Source organism: Ailuropoda melanoleuca, chromosome 12, assembly GCF_002007445.2.
Source record: "Ailuropoda melanoleuca isolate Jingjing chromosome 12, ASM200744v2, whole genome shotgun sequence".
Lineage (NCBI taxonomy): Eukaryota > Metazoa > Chordata > Mammalia > Carnivora > Ursidae > Ailuropoda > Ailuropoda melanoleuca.
In genome coordinates, this window is record NC_048229.1 from 81551085 (window position 1) to 81565858 (window position 14774).

Below are 14774 nucleotides of genomic sequence, written 5' to 3' on the forward strand. Positions count from 1 at the left end.
AGTCGGGCTCTGCGCTCAGTGGGGAGTGTGCTTGGGACTCTCTTTCCCTCTCCCTCTGGCCCCCACCCCGTGCTCCCTCTCTTAAATGCATCAATCTTTTTTTAAAAAAGGAAATTTAAAAAGAAACAAACACCTCTATAGTCATTCTCTCTCAGGACATGAGTTCAAGCAATCCAGTCAAGCATGTAATAAAAATGCATATAATTTAGAAAACAAAGTGATGTTGTATAAACAGTTTAAGTGAAGTACTGAATTATATACAGCACATCTGAGGATCACTAAAACAACTGGAATACAGGTAATCAGGGGCAAAACAATGAGAGATCAGGGGGATTTGCAAGGCCTGGGAATGCTAGAAAAGCATTTCCGGATTGCCAGGAAAGAACCAGCTTCTAGGCCAGCTTCACCCCACACTACTTTGAAGCAAACCCGACCCCACAACGACCAACCCTGACGTGTGCCTCCACAGAGCCCCACAGAGAGAAAGCTAATGTGGCAAAACCATGACAATGGGTGAGTGTGAGTGCCAACCTTGGGGAACAGAGAAGGCTCGGGGGAGGAGAGGAATGGGCACAGGCACGGTGGTGGCGGGGAGAGCCCAGACAGTGAGAAGGTCGCTCCAAGAGTGCCCTGGGGGGGAATCTGGGCTCACGCCAGGAATGAAGAGCCCGAGGAGACAGAGGATTCATGCAGAAAGGGGGCCGGCTGGCCTCCCCCCTCATCTTCAGAAGGAGCAGGCTGACCAGAGGGCTCCCAGCACTTTTCAGTGGGCGTCCTCACAGGACACTGTCGCAGTGGCAGAAAGCGTCTCCAGGAATCAGCTGCGGCTACTTCAGGAGTGGTTCAAACACCTAGGACCCCGAGATAGTAGGCACCACCCCTAAGCATGCCCAGCGGGCCTGCCCCCAGGACGTACCAGCTCTTCACCGCCCTGTACGCTGGAGATGCGTCCTGCAGCCCAGTGGTCAGTGCCTCGAGAGCGACTAACGACAGATGGTGGGAACAGAAAACACATCAGCTCAGCCTCACAATCCATCAAAAATGATCCCTGACCAGCTATTACCAGACAAATCAGATAGTAAGTCTTTGGGAAAGGAAGGGGTCCTCAATTTCCAAGTAACAGACCTCATCAGCCTCCTTCGCACCCCCCAAGGGTACAAGTCCTCCAAACACCCCAACAGTACCAAAGACTTCAGTCTTTTAAGTCAATCAAAACTAACCCTAATTTCAGCTCTGGACATTAAATGTAAAGCCACCAAGAACTGAAAGCCAGGAAAAACGGTAGAGGGTAAGTGCAGGTGAACACTTGAAATGGAAAGGTAGGAAACCTTGGGAATCCCTGATTAGCAAACTAGGTGTCGCACAGTGTGGGGTTCGGAGCAGACGACTCACAGATCAGCATCCTCTGAAGCACGGCAGCAGACAGCTGTCAAAAGTAGAACACGGGACACCATTACTCACTTGTGTGCGCCCACGAGAAAAGCAGCCCTCACCCTACAGGGAAATGAGGAAGTGCCTCCACCCAACACCCCACCACGCTGGGGAGACCCGACGGAAAAAAGGGCAGACTTTCTGCAAGGATCCGAATCCGGCCGGCCTCCCGCGGCCCCCAGCTCACGGGGTCAGCACAGAGGGGTTCTGCTGGTAAGAGGCTCTCTGATTCTGGGCCGTGCTGAAGGCTTTCACCCTCAAGAACTTTGGAAACCAGAACATGGCGGGAGATATTCCTGCTCTGTTCCATTTCCTCACGTCCAGGGGACGCAGGGAGTAACCCTACTCAGGGAGCACCGCAGGAAAATAACAGATTTCCCATCGAAGCTTACAGACAAATTTGGGGTCACTGGCCCAAGAACTCCCACTTGCGTCCCGGGCCGATTCCAGACTCTTCATTTGACTGTGTTCTTCCTACCTGGGCCATGTGTGCAGGCTCCACACTTCTCAGATCCGAGTTTTTCTGAAATCCTCTCAAAACAAACAACTGCACAAAATCTGAAAACCACAAAACCCAAGTAGTTACATGCACTGTGGTCTCCGCAGGGCACCTGCTTCCCAGCAAATGGAAAGGTGAGGACCCACGTCAGTTCACCCTGCTCCACACCCCACACACAAGCCTTCACTGGCCCAACCAACCAAAACGCTTCCCAAACCAGACATGGCTTCTCACCATTCTGTTTGAAAGGGAAATTACTCATCATCAAGTTTATGGGAAGGATATTTCTCTTAAAACAAAGTAGCATCTGGGGCACCTGGCTGTGCCTCAGTCAGTGGAGCGTGTGACTCTTGTTGTCAGGGTTGTAAAGTCTGAGCCCCACGCTGGGTGTAAAAATCACTTAAAAAAAAAGGGGGGGTATCTAAGGTTTTCATGTGGATTGTCTCTCCAGCCAATATCCTAAACAAGTAATGTAAGGACTGTTCTAGAAGGACCCGGAAGCATTACATTCTGGGGAACAAGGCAGGAAATAGACTCATACCTCCTGAAATGAGAAGATTTTCTGTCTCATTCGATTTAAACTTAAACTCTCTGAGTCTAGACTCAGGAAGTCCTACGGAGCTCACATCCATCACCAAGAAGGTTTTAGGAAAAAGGAACACATCTTTTGCAACGTAAACTAATTCATAAGCTATGTGTATGGAACATTCCACTTCTCATCTAACCTTTTATTTGTTCATTTCACTCTTCAGACACTCCTGGCAATGACAAGGGTCTGATGGCTCAGAGAGGAGCCGGGGACAGGGCCCACTCTAAGGGAAAGGCACTCAGAAAAACAAGTGTGACAAGAGGACAGCCACTCTGAGCTGCCGCCCCTGCTCTCACCCCAAGTCTGACGTTTAGATCAGGCCATGAGCTCAGCATACTTGCCACAGTTCCTACTTTGCTTTTCCAGGGCACCTTTTAAAATAACCACTTAGAACTGAGCCCACAGAAAGTTAGTCACCTCAGGCCCAGCCACCTTACAAGTAACAGGTGCCTGCTCTCTGTCTCTCCCCCTTGCTTGTTGGCTTCCCTGGCTCACTACACCCCTCCTTTTCTGGGATCTGAAAGTAACACATTCCCATGAGTGCACTGAGGCTGCATCTCCAGTCAGTGTGGCTCTGGAGGCTCTCCCTTCCCCAGAGCGGGAGTCGGATGCTGAGGAGGCTACCTGCCAACCCCACATGGGTGGCGTGTGCCCCCTAATTCAGCAGGTCATGATCTGCATGCTTCAAACACACCAACTAGAGCCCCCCCCAAACACAACGGGTCAACAGACTGACTTTATCAAAGCTCGCACACCATCCAAGTGTAAGCTGACCCACACAGCGGGTCCAGGTGGGGGTGATTTCGTCCCAAGTTCCCGAGCTAGGGTGTGGGGCTGTCCTGTTCCCATAGGCTCCTGCAGCAGAAAGCATTCCCACACACCTCAGCTTTGCCCATGAACCTGCCCTGGTGTGAACTTACCAGAAAGCATAGCCCTGGCGATCTCAGTGTGCGGAGTGGATGCTTCCATCTGCTCGCACAGAAGGCACAGGTCCCTGAAGAGCCACGCGACCGTGGCCTGAGTATCAGCACGACTAGGGACAAAGCACACAGCTCACCCTGGGCTCACCATCGTCCCGTATCTATCAGGCCCTTTTCTTCCACACTCATCTCACTAGGAAGCCAGGGCACTGAGAACCAGCTGGCAGCCACCTGAGCCGTCCCCAGAAGTCAAGACAGGGCCCGCTGACACACAGGAGCGGGCGGGGAGATTGCTACTGATATTAAAGATAATCATTTTCAAAAACCATATGTGGAATAGCTTACTACTACTCAGGGAAAAGAGAAAGTTCAAGAGTAAAATAATCAGAAACAAGTAAAAAGGCACCAATTTTGAGGTGACAGACTGTCATTAAGGGCATCAGCCATGCAGAACAGACTGGGGAGCCCGGATCTGGAAGCAGGAGCAGTGGGGGTCCTCACCTGGCAGACTCACGCTGTTCTGGGGACTAACAATGTCTGGCACCTTTTCCCGTGCTTGGCCTTAGGTGTATCCTCTTTGGACAAATGTCTATTGAAATCCTTGGTCCATTTTTTATTGAATTATTTGTCTTTATGGTTGAGGTGCAAGAGTTCTTTATTCTAGATACCAGATTACCAGATACGTGATTTGATGATAATGTCTCCCATTCTGTGCACTGTCTTTTCACGGCCCTAACAGTGCTGACGCACACAATTTTAACCGTCTAATCCGAGCTCGTGCAGATGTAACCCCACATCCTCTTCTACAGGTTTTATGGCTTTGGCTCTTACGTTTAGCTCTGTGATGCACTGTGACTTAGTTGTTACGTGTGAAGCAGGGATCTGACTTCATTCTTCTGCATGTCTATGTCCAGTTGTCCCAAAACCATTTGTTGAATGGGCCATTTATCCCCCATTCAATGGTCTCGGAACCCTTGTCAAAAATCAACTTACGGGGGTGCCTGGGTGGCTCAGTGGGTTAAGCATTTGACTCTTGGTTTCGGCTCAGGTCATGATCTCAGGGTTGTGAGACTGAGCCCCACGTCGAGCTCTGCACCCAACCCAGAGTCTGCTTGGGACTCTCTCTCTCCCTCTGCCCCTCCTGCTCATGCTCTCTCTCTAAAACAAATAAATAAATCTTTAAAAAATTAATCAGTGACTGGGGCGCCTGGGTGGCTCAGTCGGTGAAGCGTCTGCCTTCGGGGTCAGGTCATGATCCCAGTGTTCTGGGATCAAGCCCTGCGTCAGGCTCCCTGCTGAGCAGGGAGCCTGCTTCTCCCTCTCCCTCTGCCGCTCCCCCTGCTTTGCCTCTATCAGATAAATAAAATCTCAAAAAAAAAAAAAATCAGTGACAGAAATGTAGGGGTTTACGTCTAGACTTCTATTCCACTGCTCTAAGTCTACCCTTAGGCCATCACCTGTACTAAGTCCTGGAAACAGGACCCGTGAATCCCCCAAAGTTGTTTTTCTCTCTGAAGAATTTTTGGCTATTCAGGGTCCCTTGCATTCCCACATCAGTATCAGAATCAGCTTGTGGATGTATGTAAAAAAAAAACAAGTTAGATTTTAATGGAGAATATACTGCATGCATAAATCAGTTTGGGCCTAACAATGCCATCGTAACAATGTTAAGTGTCCCAATCCATGAACATGGAATGTCTGCTTCTCTAGCTCTTCTCTTCTGTTTGACGGTTTCTGTAGAAGTCTTGAACTTCTTTTATTTTATTCCTAATTTATTCTTTTCAATGTTCTTTTAAATTATTTTTTATTTATTTTTTTTAGGTTTTAAGTCATCTCTACACCCAACTTGGGGCTCGAATTCATGACCCCGAGATCAAGAGTCACGAGCTCTTCTGATTAAGCCAGCCAGGTGCTCCAAGTGAAATTTTAACTTCCTCTTCAGATTGTTCATGTTATTGTATAAAAACACAACCGACTTTTGCATACTGATGTTGTTTCCTGCAACCTTGTTAAACTTGCTAATTAGCTCTAATACTTTTCAGTGTGGGTCCCTTAGGGTATTCAACATGCAAGATGATGTCCTCTGCAGAGAGTTTTACTTTTTCCTTTCCAATCTGATGCCTTTTTTTTTTTAAGATTTTATTTATTTATTTATTTATTTATTTATTTATTTATTTGACAGAGACAGCCAGCAAGAGAGGGAACACAAGCAGGGGGAGTGGGAGAGGAAGAAGCAGGCTCCTAGTGGAGGAGCCTGATGGGGCTCGATCCCAGAACGCTGGGATCACGCCCTGAGCCGAAGGCAGAGGCTTAACGACTGCGCCACCCAGGCGCCCCTGGATGCCTTTTTTTAACCCCCCTATGCCTAGGTGCATAGGTCAGGAGATGTGTTTTTCACAGTTAATTTGTCAATCTTCTCTGAGTCCTGGGCCTTATATCATAGACTGGCCCTTCCCTCTCCAAGATTATAGAAACATTTTCCAGGATTTCTTCTAGTACTTTCATAATTTCATTTTTCCCCCCTTCGATTCACCTAGAATTTTTTTTGGTATAAGGTGAAGATCCAACTTTTCAAATCCAGATGTGACCCACATGTCACAACGCCACTGGTTTCAATACAGCCTTTTCAACTGTGCTTCACAGTTCCCCAAACTAGACACTCAGTTTTCCCGACCGGATGACAAATACACCAATCTCCGGCTTTCTGTCTGGCTCGGGAAGGAGCAACTGCCTGGCTGCCTAGAGCACGGCAGGCAAAAGCCCCAAACGCCTCTTCCATGTGCTTTCGGAGACACTGAGTCACTCTCCTTCACCTTCCATTAGACGTGCTCAGCACCTCCCATCCTGTGGGCTTTTAGGAACAGAGTGAGCAGCCATGCTGCTGGCTTAGGGCAAGTCTGTCTCAAGTTTACTAAGGCATTTGCCACAGGTCTGTCTTCTGCTTCCAAAACGTTGCTTCTCCTATCTCCTCTTCTATATGCTGCCCTCTTTAGAGGGTATTCTTTGTATAAAGTCACTTTCCTTACTCTTGGTGGGATTTCAGGAGGAAATAAAAGTAGTCACACACACTCTATCAGCCATATTTACCTAAATGTCTCTAAATTTTTAAGAAATTTTTCTATGGGAGGAGCCTGAGTGGCTCCGTCAGTTAAGTTGCTGCCTTCAGCTCAGGTTATGATCTCAGGGTCCTGGGATCAAGGCCTACATTGGGCTCCCTGCTCAGTAGGGAGTCTCCCTCTCCCTCCACCTCTTCCCCTGCCCCACTCCTCATGCTCTCTCTCAAATACATGAAATCTTTAAAAAAAAATTTTTTGGGGGGGCGCCTGGGTGGCTCAGTTGGTTGGGCAACTGCCTTTGCCTCAGGTCATGATCCTGCAGTCCCAAGACCAAGTTCTGTGTCGGGCTCCCTGCTCAGCAGGGAGTCTGTTTCTCCCTCTGAAGTTCCCTGCTCTTGTGCTCTCTCTCTTTCTCTAAAATAAGTAAATAAAACCTTTAAAAAAATTTTTTTTTCTAGATAAGAGGTTCATTTTTTTTTAATTTTTTTTTCAGTAATCTCTATACCCTACATGGGACTTGAACTCACAACCCTAAAATCAAGAGGGTCATGCTCTTCCAACTGAGTCAGCCAGGCATCCCTTGAAAAACAATTTTTTTTAAAAGATTTTATTTGAGAGAGAGAGAAAGAGCACAAGCAGGGCGAGCGGCAGGCAGAGGGAGAAGCAGGCTCCACTGAGCAGGGAGCCAGATGAGGGACTCGATTCCAGGACCCTGGGATCATGACCTGAGCCGAAGGCAGACAGATGCTCAACAGACTGAGCCATCCAGGCACCCGTCCCATGATAATATCTTATACAAAGAAAACATTACCAAGTTTGTCCATGACAAAGACTTTGATTACAACAAATGTTCTCTTTAAATAATAAAGTAAGAGTTTCAGTGACTTTTGGCTTTGATATATAAATAAGTCATAATGGACTAGATCACAAAAAATAAATCCTATGGTACTAAGGTATTGTCAAATTATCACTGGTACACTACCTTTCCAACAGCTCCTGGAGGCTCACAACGTTTTGTACGTGAAGATGCCACACGGCTTCAAGCAACAAAGAATCCTGAAGAAAATAAGAGTACTGAGGCCTCCGTGCACACACTGTCCTACAAAATGCAGAGCCTGTTCACTGAACTATGGACTCTGCTGACAACCGGAGCAACAGGCACAGCCTCAAACACATACATACTCGATCATTTTGGCTTCACCCACCATTGCTGTCCTTCGTCCCCTCACCCTCCAGCACCCTGGCCAGCCTCTAGTGTAACCTGCTTTTAGGACTTTCCCCACTGGGCCCCATACAAGATTCCAAAATATTATAGACTGGACAAGTCAATCTCTTCTCTTCTTTGGGCCCTTTGGTGGCTCTTCGCAGCCTTCAGAACAAAGCTGAGACTCTTGGATGCAGCACAGGACAGTTGTGACCCAGTTTCTCTCTCTCACTTGCTCCTATCCCAGCGACGTCCCCCTTCCGCAGCAGACACCCTTTCCCCTGCCCTCAGGATATCTCACTCAAGTCTGCTCTGTCTTATGGCCTACTTTGTCCTGCTCTCCTTCACCCAACAAAATGGCACTCCTCCTTCACAGCCCATGAAGCTGCCAGCTCTCTTAGAAAGTCTTCCCTAGCCACCAGTCATGCAGCTGTCCACTCTTCCCTGCACACCTGTGGACACCAATGTCAATCGCAACTCGTGGGCATTCAGCTGCCCCTCCTTCCAACTACACAGCTGTCAGTGCGCACAGGGGCTGCATCAAGTGCTGACCCATCTAGAGACACATATGTAATGTCTGCTGGATGAAAGAATGGGGGAAAACCATGAATGCACCCTCACCTGGGTTTTTCTTTCCTTTTTCTTTATTCTTACTGATCTCATTTAATTACCAGTTACCTTGAGTTCTTTCGACTACTCAGAAATCTGTAAACCTACTGAATTCAAAATGCTTCAAAAAAGAATAAAAATAACTTTTAAACTATAATTTTCTAGTTTACTATACTACCCTGGAAAACTGTTCATAATTATACCTAAGAAGAAAGAACATATTTCTGTGGTACATTCTAATCAATATTATTGATGATGGGTGAATGTTGACAAATATGGTAACTGAAGGTACTTCTTTTCCGCCCACAGAGGCATTTGCTGAATGCTTTCCCACCCCCTCTCTGTGATTAATGAGATGCTTGGTGAAGTCCCTAAGAACATGCTGGACTCTCTTGCCTCTGCTCAACAGACACTGCTTGAGAAAACCCAAGAGTCAGAGCTGCAATGTCCAACTTACCTGTACTTCCCATAGTTCTTCACAGAAGGAGACACGAGAGAACATACTGTGGGCTAATAAATACTGAGCCACCTCCAACAGGGAAGACAGTTTCTTCTGAAATGAGAGATCAAATCTTTAAAAAAAAAAAAAAAGCAAATACCTGAAACAATATTGAAGAAACGTCTTATTTCTCCAACTAGCTTAAAAGTAATGAGTAAGCACCGTTAGCTCATGGCGCTGCGTCTTACCCTTTGCTCTGCGTTCAGCAGCACCCTGTGGGAGGGCTCCCCACTGGATGCACAGATCTGCACGATGCTGGAGGCCACTGTCCGACTGGACAGCACAGCCACTGGGACACCCAGTCTCGAGGCTTGATCCCGTAAAGCAGAGCCTTAAAGACAGAACAAAAAGCAGGAGAAACACAATGTCTGAAACAGAAGACCTGGGGTTTAAAAGTCCTTTTTAAGCTGCAGCATCTCAGAAAACTGACTGCTGAAGGGGAGCACAGATCTAGGGGGAAAAACATAAGGTATACAATTAAGACCATTTCATCACTGAAGCAACTCCCAAGACAGGATGGGCAGCATTCAAAACCCACAGCTGCACATGCCCGTGTTTCTGTGTGACACAAACAAGGGAGCTTGGCAGATAGATTCTTAGAACTTCACCAACTTTTCCAAAGGAGCACAATAAATTGCTAACTATAGTGGACTCTTCCAATGACTCCTTATTTTTCTAATTACTTTAGTGTCAAAAACAGACCTGCTTCCACTGACTTTATAATGACGCTTGAGTGGAATAGGGACCAGTTTCCAAATGTCGTGCCACACAGTGGTGGTCGGCAGAGACCACAGGAGGGGTCAGCCCTTGCGTTGCCCGGTGGAGCCTGGGTGCTGAGCCCACAAGCAGCCACCAGCCTCTTGAGCATCCAGCGTTCCGTAAAGTAAGAATGCCAAACAGCACTGACATAGATAATGCCTACAAGCAAAGTGTTGTCTAATTTATTTGACTTCCAAAACTAAGGTTTTTGGGTTTGGTTTTTTTTTTAAAGAAAAGGAAACTGTAGCACATGCCCCTTATCTTCAGGGCTCTGAAAACACATAATATGTAAATTAAAACAATTAATAGCAGTTATGAAGATTACAAATGACAATGTTAGAAATTATCAACTACTGGGGTCAAGAAATAATTCATGGAAGAAAGGGAGAAAATGTTAATTTCTAGCCATTATTTTTCCACAGCGAAGGAAACCATCGACCAAACAAAAAGGCAATTTACTGAATGGGACATGATATTTGTAAGTGATGCGCCTGATAAGGGTTAACATCCAAAATATATAAAAAAGTTCTACAACCCTAACATCCAAAAAAAAAAAATTCAGTTAAAAAACGGACAGAACACCTGACCAGACATTTTCCTTAGGAAGACATCCAGACGGCCAACAGACACAAGAAAAGATGTTCAGCATCATTAATCATCAATGAGGCACAATCCAAAAGCACAATGAGGTCTCACCTCACACTTTTCAGAACGGCTAATAGCAAAAATATACAAAACAACAAGTTGTTGGCAAAGATGTGGAAAAAAAGGAACCCCTGTGTGCTGCTGGTGGGAATGCAAACTGGAGCAGCCACTGTGGAAAACAGTATGGCGGGTCCTCAAAATTTAAAAACAGGGGCACCTGGGTGGCTCAGCTGTTTAAGCATCAGATTTGGGCTCAGGTCATGATCTCCAGGTCCTGAGATCGGGCCCCAAGTCAGGGGGGCTCAGCGGGGAGTCTGCTCAACAGTCTCTCTCTCCCTCTCCCTCCGCTCTTGCTCTCTCTCTCTCACATAAATAAGTAAAAAACCTTTAAGAAATAAAATTTTTAAAAAATTAAAAACAGAATTAAATTATCATATGATCTAGTAATTCCACTACTGGGTATTTACCCAAAGAAAACCAAAAAACTAGGGTTTTTTTGTTTTGTTTTTTGAAGATTTTATTTATTTATTTGACAGAGAGACAGCCAGCCAGCAAGAGAGGGAACACAAGCAGGGGGAGTGGGAGAGGAAGAAGCAGGCTCATAGCGGAAGAGCCCGATGTGGGGCTCGATCCCAGGACCCTGGGATCAAGCCCTGAGCCGAAGGCAGACGCTTAACGACTGAGCCACCCAGGCGCCCCAAAAAAACTAGTTTGAAAAGATGTATGCACCCCAGTGTTTACGGCAGCATTACTTCCAGCAAAGTACGGAAGCAAGCGCCCGTCAACAGGTGGACGGCTCAAGACATGGTATATGGACACAGCAGAACAGTACTCAACTGCAAAAAGGACATAAGGTCTTGCCATTTGTAACAACACAGGAACAGATTCAAATATAATGCTAAAAAGGGAAGTATAGGATTTCACTCATTTGTAGAATTTAAGAAACAAAACAAACAGAAAAAGAGACAGACTCAGATACAGAGAACTGGTGCTCGCCAGAGGGTGGGGAATGGGTGAAAGAGATGAAGGAAATTGGGAATTAAGAGCACGCAAATATCCTGATGAGCAATGAGAAATGTATAGAATTGTTGAAACATTATCTTATACACCTGGAACTAATATAACACTGCATGTTAATTATAACTAAATTTAAAAAAACAAAGACGTCACAGTAGAAAGGTAGAAAATTCTAGTTCCTAACCATTTATTTCCAAATTGTCTCCATGGGAAAGTGTCTGTTTTTATTCACAAAGCTTTAATCTCTTTTACATAACATTTTTTATATATCACATGAGTATGATGGCATCTTCAACAGGAAAAGCCACTAATAAATTCATGAATTATATTTCTGTAGTCAAGGTCAAGAGCTTTTTATAGAAGCTCTTATGCTTTGATCCAAAATCCATACAAGAAAGTGTGTGGCTGAGCCTGGTTCCTCAGAATGATGACACTAGGATGTGAAATTCAAACACAGTGAGGGCGGTGAGAAGCAGTATGATGCGCCAAAGAGCTGCGCTGATCAGTGGTCAAGGTGAGTCTGTTTGTTTAGTTATTTTAATAGATATTTTAAACAAATTAATGAATTAGATCATATCTTTCTGAAATGACACTCATTTCATAGTAAAAATGTAAATGTCCAGAAAATAACTGATTTTATTATTCCCGCAGAACTTCCCTGATCTCATTATTCTCAAATTGAAATATCCTGAAATATTCTCAACCCCAGAAATATCCTTCTGGTTTCCTGCCCGCTCTCTCGGACCTAGCAGAACCTGTTTTTCCCACTTGTATAAATGAGGTGCACATTACTGTCCCACGTTTTTCCAAGGGACATTTGGCTCCTACTGCTTCTGAGTCCTATGTTGAGTCAAACGCTGTTTTTATTTTTATTTTTTTTTGAAGGGTTTATTTATTCATTTAAGAGAGAGAGCATGAGGGGGTGAGGGTCAGAGGGAGAGGCAGATTCCCTGCTTAGCAGGGAGCCCGATGCGGGACTCGATGGTGGGACTCCGGGATCATGACCTGATCCGAAGCCAGTCGCCCGACTGAGCCACCCAGTTGCCCTCAAACACTGTTTTTAAATAACAGCCTTACAACATGCGCCCAGCAGCTGCAGATACTTCAGGTAGAGCTCTTCCATAACCTCAGGTGTTAAGAAGAGCTCTAACTTACCTATGAGTGAACTAGAAAGATCAGCAGAGGCCTCAGGATCCATCAACTGATGGAGACACAGAGTTTTACACGCTGGACCTTCGACCTGGAAACCAAACATGAAGAACTCTAGCTAACATTCAAGCTGTGTGTGTGTAGAAGCAATCTGTACAGAACGCTCGCTCACTGCACTGCTCTCAAATACTATGAGGCAAACATTTCTAAAAAGTGAAACTCACCAAAGCTTTTTGAGAAACTAAATTCCCTCTGAACTTATTTTATCTCCAAAAAGATAAATGCTCACCATCTCTTTCTCGCCTTGTCAACATTTAATGGATGCTCCTACCAGATACTCAGAAGGCTTTTCAGGTGTCTCTTCATGGAGATTATGCCTTGGCTGGGTGCAAAACACCCAAACTAACCTCCATCTTCAAAGGCCAAATCAATTCCCTCTTACCTCAAGCAAAAGGTCATTCAAGTTTAGATGGCGTCTCAGGAGGCGCACAGCTGACTCCTGCAACTTGTACTCCCTTCCAGGGCCGTGCAGTTGCCTCTTGACCCTTCCCGCTAAGGAGGAAAATGAGTTCCACAAAATTACAGCACTCCTTAAAAATTCCTGCCAGTCCTCTCGGCCACACTCTAGACCCGCTGATGTGATGCACCCTGGGAACACATTATTTCCACAGGACTCCCGTGCATTCCAGAAAAATGCACACCAGACGCACCCAACTGAGGGACGTTTTATACAACGAGGGACGAAGACTTCTCCAAATATCCGGAGAAGGAGGAACTGTCACGGATGGGTGGAAGCCAAGACACAGCAAGTACATTTCTACGTGGGACCCTGGGACAGGACACGTTGGGCAAAGCTGATGAAACCCAAGTCTAGTCTGGTCTAGCTAGCAGTATCGTGCAAACGCCACGGATCCTGGGGTGGATTCTTGTTCACGGAGGTTCTGTGGTTTGGGGGCTAAGCTGTCACCCCGCGCTCCTGGACGCCTGGGGCAAACCTTACACTCCCCGCCTCGTACAACCATCTTCCTGGATGTCCAGCTGCACGGTGGCCAGCCCCCCCCCCAGTGCCGAGGGAACTAGGGATCCACGGGGCCAAGGGTCGGGGGGACGAGGACCCGGGTTCGGGAGAGGTGGGGAAAGGTGGGAGGTCTTGGGGGGCAAGGAGGGGTCGGGGACCGGGCCGGCGGAGGCTGGGTCGGGAGGGGTCTCAGGGCCCGGCACCACCCACCCCCGCGGCCCCGGCGCCCTCTTACCCAGCAGCTCGGTCCATGTCCTCTTGCGGCTCCCGGACCCCAAGCCCGAAGCAGCGTTCCGCGCCCGCGAGTCGGACATGGCGGGAACACCGCAACCCCTCCGTGTCTCCCGGCGCTCGGCCCGCGCGACCTCCCCATTGGCTGCGGCCCGCGCGACCTCCCCATTGGCTGCGGCCCGCGCCGCCTCCCCATTGGCTGGCGGCTATCCAGCCACACCCCCTTGGGCCGGAGGCCTCGCGCCGCGGCCATCTTGGTGGCGGCGTAGGCGCCATGTTGGTGGAGGCAAAGCGGGGAGGGCACGTGATACCTGGGCAAGGGAGAGGTCAGTTTAGGGTTGGTGGTTAGCGGACTGGATTGACATCGGCGTCACGTGCGAGAAAGCAGTGGCAACCCTGTGCGTTGTTCCTGCAGAGAATGAGCGAGAGTTGGTCACAAAGCAGCAGCCTGACGAAGCCGACACCGGGGACACGCCAAAACGGCAGCGCTGCGTCCTTCGTCCCGCGGGCGGGGAGCCAGACCCGGTCGGACGTGCGGCCGCGGTGGGAGCTCGCGGAGGCCCCTGCCCCTGCGCCGCCTGCCTTGGCTTCAGCCAGTCCGAGCGGGAGTGGCCGCAGTCGCGGTCACAGCTGGGTGTGGTCGGCTGCGGGGGCACACACGTGCGGTGGATCGTCGACATAACCCGGTTTCTGCACCGGGTGATGGTTTCACATCGTAACCCTTCCTGGCTGGGGAAAGACACCCCCCCCCGCCCCCGTGCCAGCCAGTTCTTAGGGACAGCAAAGGGCCCACGCCTCTGATATGCAGACTGTCCACCCGGAGCCAGACCACCTCCACCTGGCCCTGATCCCGGCAGGCAAAATTCTTCCACCTTCGTCACCCCTTGGCCAGGTGCCAGGCAACAGAGGCCCGCCCCGTAGCCCAGAGCCCGCCGGATTCCTCATACTAGCCTCTCCTGGTCCTTGATGCTGCCCCGTCCTGCCTCCCCTGTGAAAACCCGGAAGAAGACCTTGCTCTAAAGCTTCCTCTCCTATCTTCTGTGTCCTGGCCGCCTTGGTGGTCCTTTCACAGCCTGCTCTGCCTCCTGTGTCTCAGACTTGTGGATATGATAAACTTTTTTTCCTGAGCCTCTCTGTGTCTCCTCTTG

The 14774-nt window shown here is 48.0% G+C and overlaps 1 protein-coding gene and 1 long non-coding RNA gene across 14 annotated transcripts in view; one reads left to right on the forward strand and one right to left on the reverse strand.

The window, feature by feature from the left end:
* The window catches only part of FANCA (FA complementation group A), a 55830-nt gene extending 42000 nt beyond the window's left edge, over positions 1–13830 (reverse strand). For 6 of the 13 annotated variants that reach the window (XR_004629130.1, XR_004629129.1, XR_004629128.1 and 3 more), the window contains exons 1-10: positions 13631–13788; positions 12820–12929; positions 12384–12468; positions 8996–9138; positions 8766–8861; positions 7478–7551; positions 3440–3552; positions 1910–1989; positions 1393–1426; positions 917–983 (exon numbers count right to left, since the gene is read on the reverse strand). Coding sequence is in view for 9 of the 13 variants with exons in the window: in XM_034672703.1 (XP_034528594.1) it covers positions 917–983; positions 1393–1426; positions 1910–1989; positions 3440–3552; positions 7478–7551; positions 8766–8861; positions 8996–9138; positions 12384–12468; positions 12820–12929; positions 13631–13709 (881 nt within the window). In the remaining 4 variants the exon portion in view is untranslated. Of the gene's footprint in view, positions 1–916; positions 984–1392; positions 1427–1909; positions 1990–3439; positions 3553–7477; positions 7552–8765; positions 8881–8995; positions 9139–12383; positions 12469–12819; positions 12930–13630 lie in introns of all 13 variants that reach the window. The other 7 variants (XR_004629131.1, XM_034672708.1, XM_034672706.1 and 4 more) reach the window with 7 other exon arrangements.
* On the forward strand, positions 12946–14376 carry LOC117804588. Its single transcript, XR_004629133.1, has 2 exons — positions 12946–13186; positions 14042–14376. It is a non-coding gene; the product is annotated as an uncharacterized LOC117804588 (long non-coding RNA).
* The last annotated feature ends 398 nt before the right edge of the window (positions 14377–14774 follow it).